We start from the raw sequence: 20,305 nt of genomic DNA on the forward strand, positions 1-20,305 counted from the left end.
AGAAGGAATTGGCAATACATTCTGTAGCACTGACCTAAACTGCTGCTTTTGTACTGTGTCACTGGGAAATTTAGAAAGTACATATGTACTTATTCAACCCAGAAACAAAATTCCCATTCACTCAAGTACATCCAAGACCGGACTAGAAAGGTGCACAGAATAACCCCAGGGAGATTTCTAAAGAGCATAACCCTGTGAAATGGGACACGGCTATTATTAAACCAAATTTAGAAACAATTACGGGCAGGGCAGATCACATTTTCATATGTGGGCAGACTAAAGATACTCAGCAGAAAATATAGCAAAATAATTGTTTCCAAGCACTCCAGCGTGCCAATTCTTGAAGTAAGATCAGAGGCAAAAGTTTCCTGGAAGAACATAAGGGCAAGCTCGAGCTGGGTTGGTTCTGTAGTTGCAGCAATTTCTCACAAACACCTGAATGGACATTCCTGCCCCTGCTGGCCTACATCTTCCTTGTGCCTTCAACCATTGTTAGATGAGAACACTGAACAACCAGCAGCTTTCAAGGAGGCTGGTAAGGAAAATGAAAAATAAGAAGTCGCTTTCTAAGTTAAACAGCTTATTTAGAAAGGCCTCCCCCAACAAACAGTCCAAAACATCAGAAAGTTCACCAAAAAAAAAAGGTACTTAAAAAAAGGTGTATTTCAAAACAAGAGCAAGAGGATGATTCTAGCATTTGATTTTTGCAATGCCAAACAAGTTTCAGAAGACACATAGTTCTGAAATACAGAATGGATCACAAGAATAAGACCCGGTCCTCTTCAGAAATTAAACATACACTCGCTGTCCTGGAGGAAGATCATGCATTTAGTCGCTTTGTTCATTCAAAGAGCTGAGGTGAAGTTAAGACTCTAGCCAGCTAGTAGGCAACAAGAAAACATGTCATGTTTCTAAACACATCTGCTAGCTTTTACTGCGTAGCACCACACCACTCGTACAACAATACAAAAATTAGCAAGGATCATGATTATGCTGAAGCCTATGCAAGACACACAGCACCACATCAGAATAATAAAAACAAACAAAAACAACCTCTGTTGTAACTTTTCATTACAAAAATACCAGGTGGAGGAGAAAGACTGGAGCAATCTCATACAAACCAGGGGGCTGAGACATCTGACAAAACATAAACACACACACATACACAGGAAGTGTTGTACTGAAAACCAAAGAACTGCAAACTGAACAAATACTGTGTTACTGAGGTCAGATTTTTATCAGAATAATTTTTAAAAGTATGTATTTAAGTAACAGTTGCTAACTTTTGGTATCCCACTATTTTTATACTGATCTGCAAGCCTGTTGCTGGCCATACACACACTTAAATTTTATCTTTACAAGAAGCCTCTGTACCCATCAGTAGAACATGAAGTCTGACAGGGAAAGATTTTGGTCCTTAAAACTTGGGGTTTTGTTGTTTTCACACACATATTCATTTTATCTTCAGAACAGTATTCAGGACTGATAAGGTTAACTATAAAAACTTTAGTTGGCATTTCTTTTTCTCTCCACCTATAAAAAGCTTCAAATGGAAAACTCTCAAAGAAAGAAATTTAGTTCCTACCAAGCCAATGTGCCAGGTAAAAAAAAAAAAAAAAAGCAAGAAATAAAAAGAAAGTATACTCTTGAACTCGGATGATCTTAGCTGAGAAGTGAGAGAAGTGATACAGAATTGACACCCAGCAACATGTTCATGCTGCAGAGCATGTAGGAGACACATCATCTCAGCAGCCTGAAGGCAGATTTCAGCCTTGTCCCTTTATCAGTGTCAAAGTCTCTATCAAGGACCCAGGCTTGTTTCACGTTCTTCAGCTTCATCAGGTAGTTCTTCAGCAGATGCACCACACACACTTTCTTGGTTATCTGCAGACTGATTCAGCTCTTCAGGTTCCCCAGCTGCAGTCTGAGTTATCTCTTCTTCCTCCTCTTCCTCAACTTCCCCATCATCCTCTACATCCATCTCAAACACCCTCACGTGACGGAGATTTGAACTTAGCTATGGAAACATTAAGAAGTTTCAATTAATAAATGAAAGCTCTAACACCAATTTAAGTGTTGCCCAACGGGCCTGAAAATAGCCTTTATCTCTGAAATGGAGGTATCAAGGAAATTTGCAACTGTTTTATTGCTCTGCAGGCTGAAAAGTAAAACTAGTTCATCTATTAACTTCTGTTAAAGGTTTTTTCCTGGTTGTGTTGTGAGACAGGTACGATTGTATCCTGACACATTCATAACAGACTCTAAGAGAATAATCAATATGTAAATAGCGATAAAAATCAGAATCTTGATAAACCTCAATGAACTACCAGAAACAGGTTATCACCCTCTCTAGCTGTAGTACATTTCCTTTAATTTTTACAGGCTTGTTCACAGATACTGTACTTACCACACAGGAAACTTTTCTAATGCCATTTACAGCAACATACTGAGCTTTCATATTCTCCAGCACTCTCCACTGGTTCTCCAAGAAGATGGTACGTGTGGGTATCTCACCACTCTGCTCTTCCAGTCTGCAAGAAGAGAAGCACAAAACTAGTACATAAGAAAATCCCAGTAGTAAAAAAAAGATAAATCTCTGTGAGTCCCATTTTTTTTGTTTTGTTTTGTTTTGTCTAAGTTTTATTATACCACATGCAGCAAGCAGATAAGCATTTAAAACCGTCATAACTCTAGATACTCCAGATACTCTGCAGGAGAGGATCCAACAGAGGAGACACCGCATGTTTCAACTGAGGCAAAAGATTACAACAGAACAAGAGGGAGTTGTAGAGTCCCATCTTGCCACAGATAACAGCTATAGCAAGAAATTGAGGTTGGGCTTCCTTCAAATCCCTCCTCTGCAAGAAGAGTTTCCAGACGAAGTCCTGGAGGCAATACCTCCACTTACACAGAAGTTTGGCCTCCATGACCTTAGACAAACATATCTGTTCACTCCCACTCATACGGACTACATGAAGGAACTCCCTATTACAGTGGCCACGATTAGTTCGTACTGGTTTTTAATACTGTCTGTTCATTCTTGAATATAAATTTCTTTGTGGCATAAAAAAAGAATCTACAGAGCAGTATGGCTCTTTGTTTTGAGCCATTAATATATCTTAATCCACCCACCAGAAAGGCACATGGAGAAAAAAGAAAAAGCAAATGAGGCACAACAGTTTAAAGCTTGGATTCACCATTCAAACTACGATGGCTTTTTTTTTGTTCCTGTATGCACTTCCTCCAGATGCTTTCCCCCTCCTACTCCAACAGAGAGGCATCAGCTCATGTTTTCAAGGCTAAGCTGACAATAGTTGTAAGTGTGACTACCAGGGGAAAGAAAAAAAAAATCTGTGTCTCTTGCAAGGCACAGGCAGATGAGCAAATACACTGAAAACATCCTAAACTCAATATTCTGACCAGCAAAGTTATCATCCACTTCAGAAAACAAGTAAGATTTCTGCTTCTATGAGATGCCTTGAATCGTTCCTCCCATTTCGTCAAAGTAGAACCAAGTACACAAGTAGTATTCTGTCCAAAAACCAAACAAAACTAAAACAAAACAAAGCCCATGAAACAAACTGTTCATGAAACTTCAGTCCTTCACCATGCTTTCTCTAGCACACAAAGAGTTTTTGCCTATAAACTACTTACACACACAGAATACACAATCAGAATATTTGCTGTATCTGCTTTTCAGTTCTGCATTTTTAGGCTTCAAAGTTCTTCAGTACCTTTTAGTGGAATCCCAGATGAACTCCCCTTCTTGATCCTCATCTGTGTATACTGAAGATAAAGGCAGCTGAGCCAAGATTCTCTCCTTCCCCTCTTGTTCCACACTCTCCTTCAGAACTACAGTTACAGTTTCATCATCATAGAAATGTGCATCTAAACAACTGTAGCATCTATAGAAATAAAATAGTGCCTATATTTTAGAAAGCATCAAGGAATAAAAGTGAATGCAGAACTTGCACAGCACTCACGTTAAGTATTCAGTAGTTAACAGGGAGCTTTACTGTAAACAATAAAAAGGTCAGACATGCAGCTGACACTGAAAGACTGTTAAAAACTCCTGTAAGATACAGAACAAATGCCACTAAAGGACATTACTAGCAACCTTATTTCTTCCCATTTCAGTTGAAATGTAAGAAACGGTTAACACAAACACCAAGGAAAACTTGAAAACACAGCTGAAGGTACTGAGAGCCACCATATTTGGCCTTTCTACATTAAAAGCATTAACATAGCCTGACACATCTTCTGAGATGCCTCCCATTCTATCTTACTTTAAGAAGATTGCAGATATAAGCGAGAGCTGTTTCCAACAAGCTTTGTTTCCAGCACACGTGCTAAAGCTCTAGCTTTCAACTAAAAAAAAAAAAGTGTCTTGACTTCAAGATTAAGTACAAAATAACTCAATGATCTCAAGATGCACCAGGGGAGGTTAAATTGGACATTAGGAAGAATTTCTTCACAGAGAAGGTGGTTAAGCATTGGGACAGGCTGCCCAGGGAAGTGGTGGAGTCCCCATCTCTGGAGGTACTAAGAGACACGTGGACATGGCACCTGTCTTATGGTCTGACTCACTCAGGAACTACAAGCTAGTCCAGCATCCCAAGTACTAATCTGCAGGACAAAAGCCAAATTATTATGTGTGAGAAGTTAACTTCATGTAAAATAAACACTGGAAAACATGGTCTTCAATTCAGCAATGTGCAACTCTGGAAGAAAAATCAACTAGATATACTGACCTGGAGTCTGAGCTCTCATTTATACTGTTGTTCAGGAGGTTTCCAAACTCTACTGCAAGAATTCCGTTACTGACAGATCTAAAAGGACAGAGATCATTATCTTGGTGATACTTCTTTTCCACTAGTAGAAAATACAAAATCTCTAACGGCAGCTGTGGTAAGAGAGGGTGTAAGCCTGTCTAAGCTTAGCACAACACATGTCTACATCCCAAAATGATATAACTGGTGGATGCGAATCTTTTGATTTCTTCTGCCCCTCAGCAAAATGTGACTAACGGAGTCAAATGGGAAACTGCATCTGGCCTGTGGGATACAGCTTGTTGCTGAAGTCTTGGCTCAACTGTTTCAGTCCCAGGTCCATTAAGTTACTTGTTTCTCAAATCTAAAGAACATGAGTTCAGACTGTCCAAGATACCAATGAGGGAGAAAATAGGATGGAAACTACACCACAAGGCTATAATTTTGTCATCAGAGGCTGTCAACTGGAAACACTGAGGATAGCTTCATCATGTGTTTTCTTCAGCTGTAAAAATGTTTTTAGAAATTCTCACCCTGTCATTATCTCCTCAAATTAAATGACACAATTATAAAAGTCAGTATTTTATGGAGAGAAAGTTTTTGTTGTTTTCTAAACCCTGGTCATTTCAGTGATTCCACTGACAGAACGCACCTTAAACAACTACATCAGCACCACTAGGCAGTGACAAACTACATCTTGGGTACAGAAGCTCCTGAAGGTGCCCAAAACTACATCCCAAAGAGATGTATTCTATTAGTTGAACCTATGAGTCCAACACCCCTATTTTTCCCTAGTGTATTAAATCACAGGCTATAGAGAGTTAATTAAAGAATATTTACTGTAAGACAAACCAATGCTGAAAACCTCATTCTCTCTAAGTTTTCTTAGTTAACAAGCAAGTAATGCTCCAAGGAGCAAAACAAGTACTCTGATTTTTTTCCTGAGCCTACAAACATCTTGGGTGTTTTGATCAGATTTTCTGAGCCTACTAAAATACAAACTCTTACTGTAGTTTCCTACTGCACCTCCTAATGTCTTCCACGTTTATGGATTTATGTTCATGCTGCTCAATCCGTCTTTTTACAGAAAGATTCAAGTTCATAGAATCATGGAATGGCCTGGGTTGGAAGGGACCTCAAAGGTCACCCAGTTCCAACCCCCCTGCCATGGGTAGGGACACCTCCCACTACACCAGGTTGCTCAAAGCCCCATCCAGCCTGACTCCTTCACTTCCAGGAATGGGGCAACTTTCAGGGTTGGGGCAAGTTGCAATTGTCTCTAAACACATGCTAAATCTCACAAAACATTTTTCTTCCCCCCCTTTTTTTTCCTTACCTGGAAGTATCTGTATGTCTCCTCAAAATGTATATTTTAGAAATAGAACTTTCTAATATGGTGAAGAGCACATAATGTATATTGGATGCTTTGTCATTCCACCTATAACAGTGGGGGAGAAAATGGGAGACGAAAAGTCAGATCACATTTTAATAACTGTTAAATGATATATAACAAGGAATAGCAGCATACTTACAAAAATGGTAGTTTAAATAACTGAGGTGTGGAATCTTCACTGAAAAGGAAAAACAAAACCAGCATATAAAATACTATTATAATTTTGTGCAACTGAACTTTACAAATAATGTAGAAAAATACCTTTGAGAAGTTTTGTAAAGAGACATGCAGAATGCTTGACGCACTGACTTTCCAATCACATCCTAACAAATATAATGAAAACAGACCAAAAAATACGGGCAATTATTCACAATCATATTCCTCCTTAATACCATTAAATAAATAAATACGTAAATAAGAATAAAACCCTAGTATATTTGAAAGAAAAATCCACCAACATTTATATTGGAATACAGATTAATGTATTGCCAACTAATCAGCTATCTAATCTACAGTGCATACATTGAGTAATTAATGTTAAAACAGCTCGCATTAATGCACATGGCAAACAGAATGCACAGAAAACACAGAACAAAAATTCCCCCATTATGCTCTTCTTAACCAAAGGCTTAAGACACCCAGCAGTGAACCTGGAATGCGTGCTGCCACCTAGGTTACAAGCACTTAAAGGCAAAGATTAAAACTTCAGGCCTTGCTAAGCCTGGTTACTAGCTTCAGTTGGCTGCTACCCCTAAAAGAAAGTTACCATTTATGTAAATCGAACTTACAGCTGGCTTTTGTAAACACTGATCAATGACTCCTTCCATTTGCTTTTTGACAAAATGCAGTGATTTCTCAGGATAGTACGGAAACAAAAGCGGACTTTCTGCAAACAGAGAATCAAGGTTCATTTAAAAAAATGCTTCTTTTTCTATAAAAATATATTATGCTGTCACTAAAGTGACAAATTGGAGTGAGTCCAGTGAAGGGCCAATAAGATGTTCACAGAGCTAGAGCACAAATTGAAGGGGCTGGGTTTGTTCAGCCTAGAAACAAGAGGGCAAGTGAGAAGGAACCTATTGCTCTCTTCAGGTACCTAAGAGGAGTTACAGAAGGCAGAGCATCATCATTCAAAATGTTGCACACAGCCAGAGGAGATGTAGCAGTCAAGCTCCAGCAAGGGAAATTCTAGTCAGATACAGAGAAGTTTTCACAAGGACTGGAGCTGGGCGGCACCTAGAGAGGCTATGCCGTCTCTATCCTTGCAGATATTCTATCTCAACTGTACAAAGTCTTGAGCTGTCCAACTTTGAAGTCAGCTCTCCTTTGAACAGAAGGCTGGATTAAGTGATCTCCTAAATTATTCCCTGGTTATAAATTCTAACTCCAGTTAGATAGCGTTTTAGATAGCTTAGACAGCATTTTCTAGATCCTGCTTTGTCAAACAAAAAATGCTATCACGTCCCCTCTTTTTATCGAATTAGTTGGTAATGACAGAAAAAGGCAGCTGTAGCAAATTATGTTACAAGACAGTTTATGCTGTAAAAGTTTTTACAGTTTACAAGTTCTATGGTTAAACAAGAATCATTCTCAGCATCAGTTTGTTATAGTCTCTTACTTCCTTTTCACCACTAATTAACAAAATATTCTAGGAACATTGCAGAAGTTTATAAAATTCAGTGAAAGAGAATAAGCAAGAACACTTCCCCAGGATGTGACCAAATGGTACTTATTACTTCTTTGCACTGGAATTAACATCTCTTAAAACAGACACCTTCCTGCAATTCCTTCCAAACCAACACTTCTGAGACTGGTACATAAAATGTAGAAAACTCCACATAACCAGAAAATTGTAGACAACTAAGTAAGCAGCTGCATAAAAACTCTGTGAAATAGCAAGGCCCGTTTATTTTATTCTGCTCAGATGTCATAACTAACACTACAGAAATAACTCATAGGCATGAAAAAACTGATTACTCTTCTACACTTGTTAAATTTTTCATATACTTTTCATTCAATGTGTTGTAAACCATACATTACCTTTAAGATGAGTGCTGTTTTTAAGAAAATTAAACCACTGATTTCCCTCTGTATTAGGTGGTGATACAAGGTCATCATCTTCATCTTTCAAGTACTAGAAAAGAAAAGGACATTTGTAAGACTGCAAATTAAGAATAAATGTCATTAGAATTCACTTCTAACACAGCCTCTCACGAGTCTGTGAAACATTCCTTCTAAATACAACACCTCTGCTTTTAAAATTAAATATTCTACCCCTTCGAGGAATGAATCAGAAAATGAACTATCATCTAAGATCATATGGACATTTCCATATGGAACTGATTTCCATGTGGACCATTTCCATATGGAACTGATTTTTAAATGATGTTTAGGGACAGGGACAGAGAAGAAGAGTGGGCACAGCCTTTAGAATTTTCTCCATCTAAGGATTACCTATTTTATTCTCTTTTTCCATTTATTCCCTGGTTCTTTACCTGGCCAACTCTCTCCACGTTAAAGTATTTTCCTTTACGATTGTAAAGTTCTGGTGCCTGAAAAAAAAAAGCAAACAAAAACAAAATTTAAATACAAAGATAATAAGAATTAGAGTACAAAAAGATGATTGAAGTATTTAAATTTTTTCAGATTCAGTTACTGGCAGCAAAAATACAGTTATTAAGTTCAACTGCTGTACTCAGCAAACCAATATAACTTACCTCATTGAAGTGTTCAGTAAGAAAATCAGCAACAAACGTGATATCTTTCTGAGTCATCTAAAACAAAACCAAAAAAAGTGGGGGGGGTGTCAAGAGGAGAGCAAAGGTTGAGAAATACATCTCAGTGACCACAGAATACCTGTTGTGTAGGCTGAACAAGACCAGCTCCCTCAGCTGTGAGGACAGGGTAAGTACGCCAGTCTCTCACCAGCTTGTGGGCCCTCTGCTGAACTCACTCGAGTTTATTCATGTCTGTCTTGTATGGGAGGGCCCCAAATTGGAGAAAGCATTCTAAATGTGATCTGACTAGTCCTAAATAGTGAGCATAATCACCTCCCTTCAGCTCCTGGCCACGCTCCTGTTAGTACAGCCCTTGTTACTCTACACTGTCTTTGCTGCGAGGGCCCACTGCTGGCTCATGACCAGCTTGCACCCACCAACATCTCCAGGTCCATCTCAACAGAGCTGCTTCCCAGGTAGCTAAAGCTGTGCCATTGCAAATTTTTCCCCAGGAAGAATTTTGCATTCATTCTTGTTGAACCTCAGGAGGTCCCTACTGGTCCATTCCTGCAGCATATTTCCCCCTGGATGTCTCCCTCTGTCCTCAAGTGTACCAACCCAGTGTGTCAGTGTCTGCAAATGTGATGCAGGTGTAGTCTAGTCTATCTCCTCTTTCAGGGCATTGATAAAGATGTTAAAATCTCATTCCTGTTAACTTTGTAATTTAGGGCATCTAAAGAGCCGCTATACAGGTATTTCACAGAGGTCTTGTGTCATATACAGTGTACTGAAAAGGATACTATTAAAGAAAACAGGAAAAGTAGTATATGCAAGACAGCACATCAGTATATTAGTGTGAATGTGCAGGCATCAGCTTTCTCAAAGAAATTGTACAAACACCATTTTGGTTTTGAAACAAAAATATACCTTTAATCCTACCCTCTAAGTCAAGCAGAATACAAAATACACCTCCATTTATTAGAAAATGTTATTACTACCTTGTTCAACTCTGGAAGCACATGATCTTCTGACATTCTCAACATGGCTGAGGGGAAAAAGATATTCTTAATGCATTAATATTAATATTTTTCCTAATATTCTTAATTTTCCATTGTTATATAATAAGACACGTCTGATAATATAAGAAAGATTAATTTGTCAGAAGCTAAAGAGTCTGGAGTGAACTATTACGAATTGGGTCTGAAATTAAACTTGCAATACAAATCTTGGATAATTTTTATCTTTTATCCTTTCCAACTGCATTATATCCTCCACAAGACTGAGATAAAATTATTATAAGAGTTCATAAGAATTTATTCATGTCCATAGTAAGAGCAGTAAAATGTGTATATATAAAATACACTTTTTGGGCCATGACAGTATTCATGTGTTAAGAGAATTACAAATAATTAATTTTAAATCAGTAAGAATTAGATAAAGTTCTCTGTTTAGTTCCAAAACAATCACAGTGAATATTTAAATAATTGAAGTATTAATGTTATGACAGAACTCTAATAGTTCTACTTTCTGCAATTTTTAAAATTCAAATAATTATTTTCCTGTTTGTAAGTTCACAAACACTGCATTTCTGGTGCTTTTACAGTGCTGGATTAGACTGCTTAGGTTTTTATAAAATAGTTCTGAAACGATTAATAAAAAAAAATATAAACCTACTTATAACCACTTTATAAAAGCAAGCCGTCTAAAACAAAGGGTTCTGCACTTTCTTCTAGCGTTTCACCTGCAGCTACCCAGCCACAACTGGATGTGGCTACAAACTGCATCAGAACATGCAGAGACTGCTAACAGGAAAGTTACACACCAATGTAAACTAGGTGTCCGTATGAGACAACCGTGAGTGACAGAGTTAAAAAGTTACACTACACTTCAAATTTGGTGTAAACTAAAAACAATCCTTTCATTTCTCCAAGTCAAGACCAGCAAACTGCTCAATGAAGCACACAACAGTCTGGGGTAATACTACAGGTTACAAATATAGAATACCCACTCTAAACACATGTAAATTGAATGGAGATCTCTCAATATAAAACAGGTAATACATTTATAATTATTCTTGCCTCATCAACTGTAAACTTATAGATGTCCAGAAAATTTCTATTATAATAATAAATAGATAGTTATAACTAAAATTGGCTTAATTACTTATTAACATTTCGGTGCTTACCATACAAAACAGATACTGAATGTTTACTATGTCATCAAGCTTACCAACATACAGCCATCGAAAAAACGCTTTGAAGTTTTTCATACTACTGTCAATAACCCTGCACAAGAAACAAACAATGACAAAAAATTACCAGACCTAAATGTCATAAGCTGTTCTGGGTTTAAGTTTCATCTTTACTACAGAAAGGTCTGTAAGCATATCAATTTCTTAAAAAATGCTGAAAGCAACCCTCCCAGTAAGACTTTTCTTGGCATGTAAGTCTATGAGATGCAGTGAGACCAGATTTTAAAATTCTCCAGACTTTATACTTACTGAAGCAGCTCATTTGCTTTCAGAATGAAAGAACCGACAGCAGTAATAGCCTCTGCAAAGAAAGCAAGCCATTATTAAGCTTTCAAAAGTAAAATGAGAGTGGGTAAGTACCATACAGACTACTGTACCTTCAATTCCAGATGCATCTAATCCCAGAGACTCATATTTTTGTTTCCACAAAGCCATCCCCTTCAATTCACTCAAGTGGTATAACAGTGCCTCTGAGCCACTAGCAAAGCAGAGCAAAGAAATATTATAATCTTTTAGCTACCACTTGGAAACTCTTTGTTTCATTACACACCACATTTTTATATTTTAATGGGCAAAGCAGAGAGCTTTAAAAGGTCATCTGGCATATAACAGTTAACAAACTATCACTTCACAGAAAAGCAAACATTGTCCTAATGATTTTAACCATCACTCAAAGTTGATGTGAATATTTTGCATATATCCTATAAAAACACCAAGCAGTGATACACGGATGATAGGCCATGGAGACTGCTTGAAATATTTCTATAGCTCTCCATCACCCAAGAGGAAAAGAGTACATTTTGCATTACCATGGTCTCCACACTAGCACACCTATATATACAAAGAACCACTGATACTGCATACTGCCTTTTAGCAAAGTATATAACATGCCATTTTATCTAAAATGTATTGAACGTTTCATGACTTACCTCTGCAAATGACTTATGACCAACTTTTGTATACTAGAATAGGAGGACTCTATGGACTGACCAAGTTTTTTTAAACCCTGTTAAGAAAGAAATACAAACATACAGTAATATTCTATTAATACAACCGAACAGTGATTGAAAGATCCTGAAATAGATCATTTTAACGTTAAATAATATTAACGTACCTTTACTGTGAGTTGGTTCATTAACAATGCCTGAAGTTCCAAACTAAAGGGGGTGAGGGAGAGAAAATCAAATATCCTTTCATTTTGTATTTCAATATCAAATGCAAATGCATACTCAGATAAAACAACAGTAACTACCTTGCTTTGCCCCATAACAACAGCTGCATAAACTCATCCTGAACAGAAGTGGTTGTATTCTTTTCCTGTCAGTCAAAATGATTGAAATAGATTGGTAAAGAGTTTAAATCCAGCCCCAAATAATCTCACAAATACCTCAATTAAAGTACATCATAAAACCCATCCATACCCTTGAATGCTGAAATCAGACTACTGATCACTGGAAATTCATTTCAATTCAATGATTCAAGTCCAGTATTTTAAGTTATTTTCAGCTGTATTACTCAGTAAAAAATCTAAAAATTTCAGTTTGCCATCATCAAGAATCTACATTAAAAATAAATAAATCAATTACTTGATTCAATTAACTTCCAGCCATGCACACAAAATATAAGCAAATTCACGAGCATCCCAATCCTGGCTGTTACATGTGCTCTGTTGAACCAGGCTGCAAATGCGGGTGGGCTGCCACTCCACATTTACAGCGGTCAGTTTGTCAGTGACTGAAGTACAAAGAACACAACCTTAAATAGAAAGCAACTGTTCAATAGTTGTGCAAGCTGAAAACTGTAACCTAAAAAAAAGAAAAAATGTAGAATAAATGAAGTAAAGGAGTATCACAATACAATGGCACTTGACTGTACTCAGGTATCTTCAATGCTAGAGTGACTGATACACAATAGCAACGAGGTTGTCTCTGAACTTAGAAATTGTTATCTGGAGGCATTACACAAACAACATCAAGATACTTTGTTAGCATGAACAGCAGAAACGGCAAAAAACTTTCTTTCCAAAAGAACAGTTAATACTATGATACCTGTACAAACTTTGTTAACCGTGAGTCCATCTGCATCAGTATTTCTTCCCATGCTTCACACATGCATGTCAATGACAACTTTATATACTGTAATACAGAAACAAACATTAGCATTACTCCCTTTTTTCTCCTTCAGTACACATTAGAGAACTGGCTGTTATAACACAAAGGAAAAATATACTGCAGATAACAATTGAAATTTATTGTCAACTTTTCAAGTCAGAGCTTTACGCTTACTTAAAACCAACTTACTTTTCCTACTAGGAAAAAAATTACTTGATTTAAGAATATTGAAGCCTCTAAGAACTGCGATATTAAAAAGATGTCATAACAAAACTGTACCTGTAACAGAGTTGAAATGTGAGTAAACTTCCGGGCCATTCGAGTTACCTCAGGTAAATAACTTGATAATAGACTGGTGTCCAGCTACAACAAACAAACCGAGCAACATTAACAGATGATTTGTCTTTTAAACAGCTTTAGATAACAAAAATGAAAAGACAGATGGGGAGGACCCAGAAAGAAAAAGCTGCCATTTCTCATTTTCTTAAAGTTGATTTTAACAGGGAAATAAAGTTAATTCAAAGAGGTAAGGAATATTTTAATACATCCAAAAAAAATCTTGAAAAAAAGTCCTAATTCTGGAGTTCTAACAGTAATTATTTGAAGGATGACTGTTCTGGATAGACTGGATAATCAACACCATTGCTTCTAAGCCTTTGTGTGAAGACTGAAGAAATTTTGAGTAACTACCTGAATAAATTAATATTATATTTAAAGTAATATTTTAGAAGAATGCCTCAGAGCATCACCATCAGTCTCATCTGTGAGACTGCTTGTCAATGTGATAGATCTAAAAGCTAGACGGGGTGAATTTCAAAGAGACTGAAAATAATAGTTGTGGTGTTTTTCTGCAAATAATGGGAAAGCAATAATGTTAGCTGAAAGTACCTAAAGCAAGCAGTTTTACCTTTAAAGAACATTTTAAAATTACTTTACTTGCCTGAAAATATGTTATCTCTGCCTCACTGTCCGAAGAGTCTTGTATTTCTGTAATAACTGACAGTGATTTCAAATCACTAGACAAACATAGTCCACGACAAGAACCTGCCACCTGAAGGATTGCAGTTTAAATGTTATTGAAATATTGTAACTTCTTATGATGCATTTACTGCTTATCACATTCACATACAGAGAAGGCTGCATTCAATGACATCTAAAAACAAAATGGAATTTTCAGCTACAGTTCAAGAACAAAAGCACCCTTTTTAATGTGGATTAGCATTGAGCTTAGTTTCATTTGAAAATGAAAATACATTAAAATAATCAGTTAGAGCTGGAATGTCTTTCCAGCAATAACTATACAACCCAACCCAGAGAAACAAGTACTCCTTTCTTTGAAATTTCAACAATCCAGTTTCACTTACGTTTAAGCACACATACGCATTATTTCATTCAATGCAGCTATAGTTTGGTATATTCTGAAGAAAAAAAAAGCATGGAAAGGAAACAAACATACCCCAGTTACTGTAGCAATCTTGAACATTCCGTAAGCATAAATTTCAATAAACCCTGAGCTGCCTCCAAGGACAAGAGCATTAAGCCTATCAAAACAGAAGAGTATGCATTGATGAGCATACCAAAAGAAATTAACAGCTTTTTTCCTAGACTATCAGAAGTCACATCTGTAAGTTTCTAATGCAAACAAATATAATCTTCCCTAAATTTGAACCTTCTAGAAGAAAAAAGTAGCAGCTTACAACAACAGCCTGCCTACCAACACAGGCTGCAAAGCACTCTGATAAGACCACACCTTCATTCCCCTGCATTTATCCTAACCACGCACATAGTAAGTTTGTTGCAGTTGCTCATTGGTTCTCCTCAGGAAAACCTCAGCAGCAACAAATACATAACATAGATCCAGCTGCAAAGAACAGCCGCAGGTAACAACAGCATCAGAGACAGAAACCCAATTCAAAGAACAGGATCTGGGACAAACAGATCTGTATTCTGCTCAATTACTAACATCAATTTGCTGCAATGACTTGGAAAAATGCTTCTCTTTGACCTCTCCGTTTTTTTTTTACATTTAAAACATTAAACTTTGGACAGGGAGGTCATCTATTGCTGCCGCACACCAATGCATCTTCAACTGCACATAGTTTGATTACATTACAGTGAGCAGCAATGCTCTACAACGTAAAAAATCCTATACCAAACACCAGCTGCCACATTTTTTCCCCTAGCAAGGAAATCCTACCAAAAGACGAGATATCAAGACTTCTAAGGCAATTTTACACATCCTCCAGCTGTTCCTCATGTTTCCTAATGGAAGATGTTTAAACTTACTGTAGTACTGCTAATTCCAGTGATAATGTTAAGTTCATCTTTATCACACTCACACAAACCTGCAAAAACAAATTCTCTGTCTGAAATATAACAAACATTCATGGGGTTTCCAAGATCAGCTTAAGTAAAACATACAGGATAGGCTTCAATTGTGCCCCAAGAAATCTTCCAAGGAAAAGAAGATATGGCACCAACAGCAGTTGTTCATAATGTGTCTGACAAACCCTCTAAATTGAGGAGGAAAAATGTAAACTGATGGAGACTTTTTTAAAGTATATTCCTTGAACTTCACCTTTGTACAAAAAAAAAAGGAAACATTCCATACCCTTTCTCCAGGACCCTTAAAAACAGATTATGAATAACGTAAAAGTAAGCCCCTCCATTATTTTAAAGCAAATAAATAAATGAACAAATAAATAAGAAAGGAAGAACAACCCACAAACAGAATTTACCTTACATCACCCAGAAGCTTCATAATCTCATCTGACTTTTCTTCACTGAAAATATAAAATATGATTGGTTTTTATGTAGCTTGTCTCAATAGCAAAAAAACAAACAAACAAAACACAAAAACTAGAAAAGATATGACAGTTTACCTGAAAATTTTTGCCGTTGTACTATAACTGAAAAAGAAAACAGTATTTTCAATTACAATCAGCTGACATCTAACCCAAAGCATCTGTAGAGCAGTATAGATAAATAAACAAAACAATGACAACAAACACAAATGTTATGTTCCTGGATTGCTAGTATAACACTCACTTTTTTGGTAGTGCTGGTAATTTAGGCAAAAGGAGATTTGACTCGTCCTCAGCATTATAAAAGGAAGTGAGAACACTGAAAAACAAGTAAGATTATCTTTACTAACCAAACTGTAAAAATGGGAGGGGAAAGAGAATTTCTAACGTTGAAGTTACAGCACGTACTCAACATGTCACTTATATTAAAAAGATAAAATATCAGAGAGTAATCCCTTATGGGGTCTTTAATAACTAAATTTATCTAATAACCAGATTAATAAAAGAAGCCTGATTTATTTATTTTTAATTCCATCAAAGGAGAATATTTGGAGAAAGTTTGTAATTGCTGGCTCAGTACCTTAACACTGAATCCCCCATTATCTGTAATGCAGTTACTGAGTGGGGCTTCCTGTTAAAACCCGTACAGTCCCGGAGCTAACCTACTTGCAGCTCAACATAGCTTCACTCTAAAGACACGTACTGCAGTATGAAGACTAAAATACAGTCCTTATACCACACCTTAGACATGTCTGAATGATTAGGTTCCCTACAAGTCTATCCCCATCTATCCTTCACTCAGTGGTAAGGCACAGGCACAGGATGCCTGTGGATGAGAGAAGCTGTGGATGCCCCATCCCTGGAGGTGTTCAAGGCCAGGCCGGATGGGGCCCTGGGCAACCTGATCTAATGGGTGGCATCCGAGCCCACGGCAGCGGGGTTGGAACTGGGTGATCCTTCAGGTCCCTTCCAACCCATTCCATGATTCTATAATTCTACAATCAGAAGAATGCTAGAACAACTTGTGGTATAGCTGTTTTCTTGCTATCTTAAGGTTTTCATTCTCAGGAGGCAGGGTGGGAAATCCCTGCCAGTCAGACTTACCCCACATCTCTTTTTCAAATAAATGTTTTATTAATTATTATCTTAGACTACAACTAAGTGCCACAATTAAGACCACAGAAATGGGGACCATGATATCCCCCAGCTCACAAGTGCCACTGATAATTATTTAATGCCACAGAGTTCACAGTCACTACGAGCAAGCAATCTGACTTCCTGAGCAAGCACACCCATGGCAGAACCGCCAGCAGGTTTGGATGTCATACCAAAGACGCACTGCTAAAAGATGTAAATACCGAACTAAAGGTCTTGAAAGCACAAGTGAAGAAAGGTTTAAATATAATACCTTTTCTAAGGAAACAAAATAACCTAATAGCATTATTATAATTATTTTAATAAATTAATTGGTATCGAAGTAAACTGGATCGGGAGACATGCTGTACAAGTTAACACTTTCATGCTGAAATATTTGCTTATAACCTAAAGAATCACAAGACTAAGGTTTTAGCACTGAAAATAAGCATATGAAAAGTATCTGTTAAAATTTTCCCTTTGGTTAGAATAAAACAACAGGATGACATTTGCTACAACATATTTTATGATGTGACTGGTTGTAACATATGAAGTATAAATTATTAGTAAGGTAGTGCTACATAGCCCGTAATTTACTTGTAGTTTCTCAGGCCCACCTGCTTTCCTCAGTTACTTCCATCCAGTGCATGTAGGTAATAGATGAGTCCACTGAGAAGGAGTGCAAGCTTTCAGGTTTTTCTACATCACACAGAATAATCCGCTTGGTATCAGTAAGGCCAAAAGCCAAAACTAGAAAAGGACAAGTAAAATGTATAAATAACCAACATGCAAAACTTTGTACTTCACACTGAAACAACACATCTTCAAAGTCCACCTCCAAACAGAATTTTCTCTTTGTCCATTTACAGTGCTTCCAAATTCTCACTTGATACCTACTGATTAGAATGAGGGTTTGAACTCTCATATTTTTAAGTGATATATTTAAGTCAAAAGCCTGATCCCACAATTATTTATTTACATGTTGAACTGAGCATGCTTCTAACACAGTCCTGATCAGACAGCTTTTCTCTATTTTCCCAATAAATCTAGTAGTTCACATAAAACTGCTTTGTTAGGAAATGGATGCTTTGCTACACCTTGAAAAGCAGTATTTTGGACATAAATTCATCTTGGTAGTCTTTCTTGTGATTGCTTTCAACAGTGCAACTTTTGCTATCACTTTGAATAAACCTACAGAAAATTAAGCTACCCTTTTCTTCTGATAGTTTACTTTAAAGTTTCTTTTGCAGATAAAATGTATCAACACCATAACCTTCAGTGAATTCCAACGTGATTTTTATTGCAGCATGTCACCTCATATACTTTACATTACTTTTGCCATCAGGCCTCCAAGCAAGAGCAGTCACTTCTTTTCCTGTATTTTCATTTGGCGGCAAACTCCAAACTCGTTGAAAGTTTGCAAGCCGATGAAGCAAAACCTAAAAAGCAAACACATTTAAGACAGAAAGATAAAACGCTAATTTAAATAAAACCATTAATGCCATTTGTAAATCAATTCAAGACACAATATTTTACCACTTTTAATAACTTCTACATCCTCAATAACACCTTCTCCTGCAGTAGATGCTTCGCTCCTATGTGACTTAGAGACCAGCATACTGTTTACTGTACAGCAATACAGAGGAATAGATGGCGCCTTGTAGAACTTAGCAGCCTGTAACCTTCAGGGTTACCCATGCTTCTCCACCAAAGACAGTCCAAAAGCATGATCAGTCTGCATGCATGACCACACAGCAGTTTCAGGAAGAAGAAAAGCTTGAAAACTTATTTAATTTAAATAGGAAATTTTACATGCTTTATAATCTCACAGGTAGAGGCACTGAGAGTAACGTCAGCACACTCAACAAGGCCAAGCGCAAGGTCCCACACCTGGATCAGGGCAATCCCAAACATGAATAGGGTGGGTGAGGAGTGGATTGAGAGCAGCCCTGTGGAGAGAGGGGCCTGGGATACTGGTGGATGAAAAGCTCCACATGAGCTGGCAATGCGCACTTGCAGCCCAGAAAGCCAGCTGCATCCTGGGCAGCATCAAAAGCAGCGTGGCCAGCAGGGCAAGGGAGGGGATTCTCCCTCTCTTCTCTGCTCTGCTCTCGAGAGACCCCACATGGAGTGCTGCATCCAGCTCTGGGGCCCCCAGCACAAGGAGAACATGGAAGTATTAGACTGAGTCCAGAGGAAGGCCACAAGGATGATCAAGAGGCTGGAGCACCTCTCCTGTGAGGACAGACTGAGGGAGCTGGGGATGTTCAGCCTGGAGAAAAGGCAGCACTGGGGAGACCGTACAGTGGTCTCTTTATCAGCGACTGTAGTGATAGGACAAGGGTTAATGGCTTTAAATTGAGAGTGGGTAGATTTAGATTAGATATGAGCAAGAAATTATTTACTATGATGGTGGTGAGGCTGTGGATGGGGCAGAGCAGCTGTGGATGCCCCATCCCTGGAGGTGCTCAAGGCCAGGCTGGATGGGGCTTTGGGCAGCCTGGGCTGGTGGGAGGTGTCCCTGCCCACGGCAGGAGAGTGGGACTGGGTGATCCTTCAGACCCCTCCCACCCCAACCCTATGATTTTTTTCTGCAAATTAAAACCGGAAAGCGCAACGAGTACTGCGAAGCCTTATCAAGTGTGTCTGTGCCTAGACACACGGCCGTGCTTACAAGCATTCGGTCACCGGTGAAGGGACAAGCAGCGCCCCAGGCACCGGGCAGGCTTTCCCTTCCCTTCCCTTCCACACGGCGCAGGGCGGCCGCGAGATGGCGGCCACCGCCCGCCCCCGCCTCCCTCAGCCCCTCAGCCCCCGTCCCGGCGGCGCTCACCTCCCCGGCCCTGTTGGCCAAGGCGATGAGGTCCCGTTTGGGCGACCAGGCCATGAAGACGACCTCCTGGGGCAGCTGCTTCTCGCCGACCTGCCTGAAGGCGGGCATGGCGGCGGCTAACCTCCAGGCGGCCGCCTGGCACCCTCCGGCCCTCCTGGGGGGAGCCCCCGGCCCCGCACAGCCCCTCACGGCCGCCTGCCGCCCGCCCGCCGCCGCTCCCGCCTTCCGGAGGCGGCGCTTCCCCGCTCCGCCGCCTGAGGGTAGCGCGGCCATGGCCTCGGTGCTGCCGCGTC

General features: G+C 38.6%; 1 protein-coding gene across 3 annotated transcripts; it reads right to left on the reverse strand.

The window, feature by feature from the left end:
- Positions 1 to 647: 647 nt before the first annotated feature.
- Positions 648 to 20,230, reverse strand: ANAPC4 (anaphase promoting complex subunit 4). Of its 3 annotated transcripts, XM_040556842.1 has the most exons (28): positions 20,013 to 20,230; positions 18,513 to 18,618; positions 17,797 to 17,929; positions 16,290 to 16,364; positions 16,124 to 16,150; positions 15,980 to 16,024; positions 14,698 to 14,782; positions 14,182 to 14,292; positions 13,521 to 13,604; positions 13,179 to 13,265; positions 12,383 to 12,447; positions 12,245 to 12,287; positions 12,060 to 12,136; positions 11,508 to 11,608; positions 11,380 to 11,431; positions 11,109 to 11,164; positions 9,878 to 9,924; positions 8,880 to 8,936; positions 8,658 to 8,714; positions 8,203 to 8,296; positions 6,951 to 7,048; positions 6,424 to 6,485; positions 6,302 to 6,340; positions 6,106 to 6,207; positions 4,752 to 4,829; positions 3,735 to 3,905; positions 2,408 to 2,531; positions 648 to 2,017 (listed from the first exon to the last, which is right to left on the reverse strand). In XM_040556842.1, the coding sequence occupies exons 1-28, from the start codon at positions 20,118 to 20,120 to the stop codon at positions 1,802 to 1,804; spliced, it is 2,400 nt and encodes a 799-aa protein (XP_040412776.1). In that variant the 5' UTR covers positions 20,121 to 20,230; the 3' UTR covers positions 648 to 1,801. The 3 variants fall into 3 exon arrangements, with proteins under 3 accessions (XP_040412776.1, XP_040412777.1, XP_040412778.1); XM_040556843.1 differs by lacking the exon at positions 20,013 to 20,230 and having other exon boundaries at positions 18,508 to 18,618; XM_040556844.1 differs by lacking the exon at positions 20,013 to 20,230 and having other exon boundaries at positions 18,494 to 18,618.
- Positions 20,231 to 20,305: the final 75 nt, after the last annotated feature.

Source organism: Cygnus olor, chromosome 4, assembly GCF_009769625.2.
Source record: "Cygnus olor isolate bCygOlo1 chromosome 4, bCygOlo1.pri.v2, whole genome shotgun sequence".
NCBI lineage: Eukaryota > Metazoa > Chordata > Aves > Anseriformes > Anatidae > Cygnus > Cygnus olor.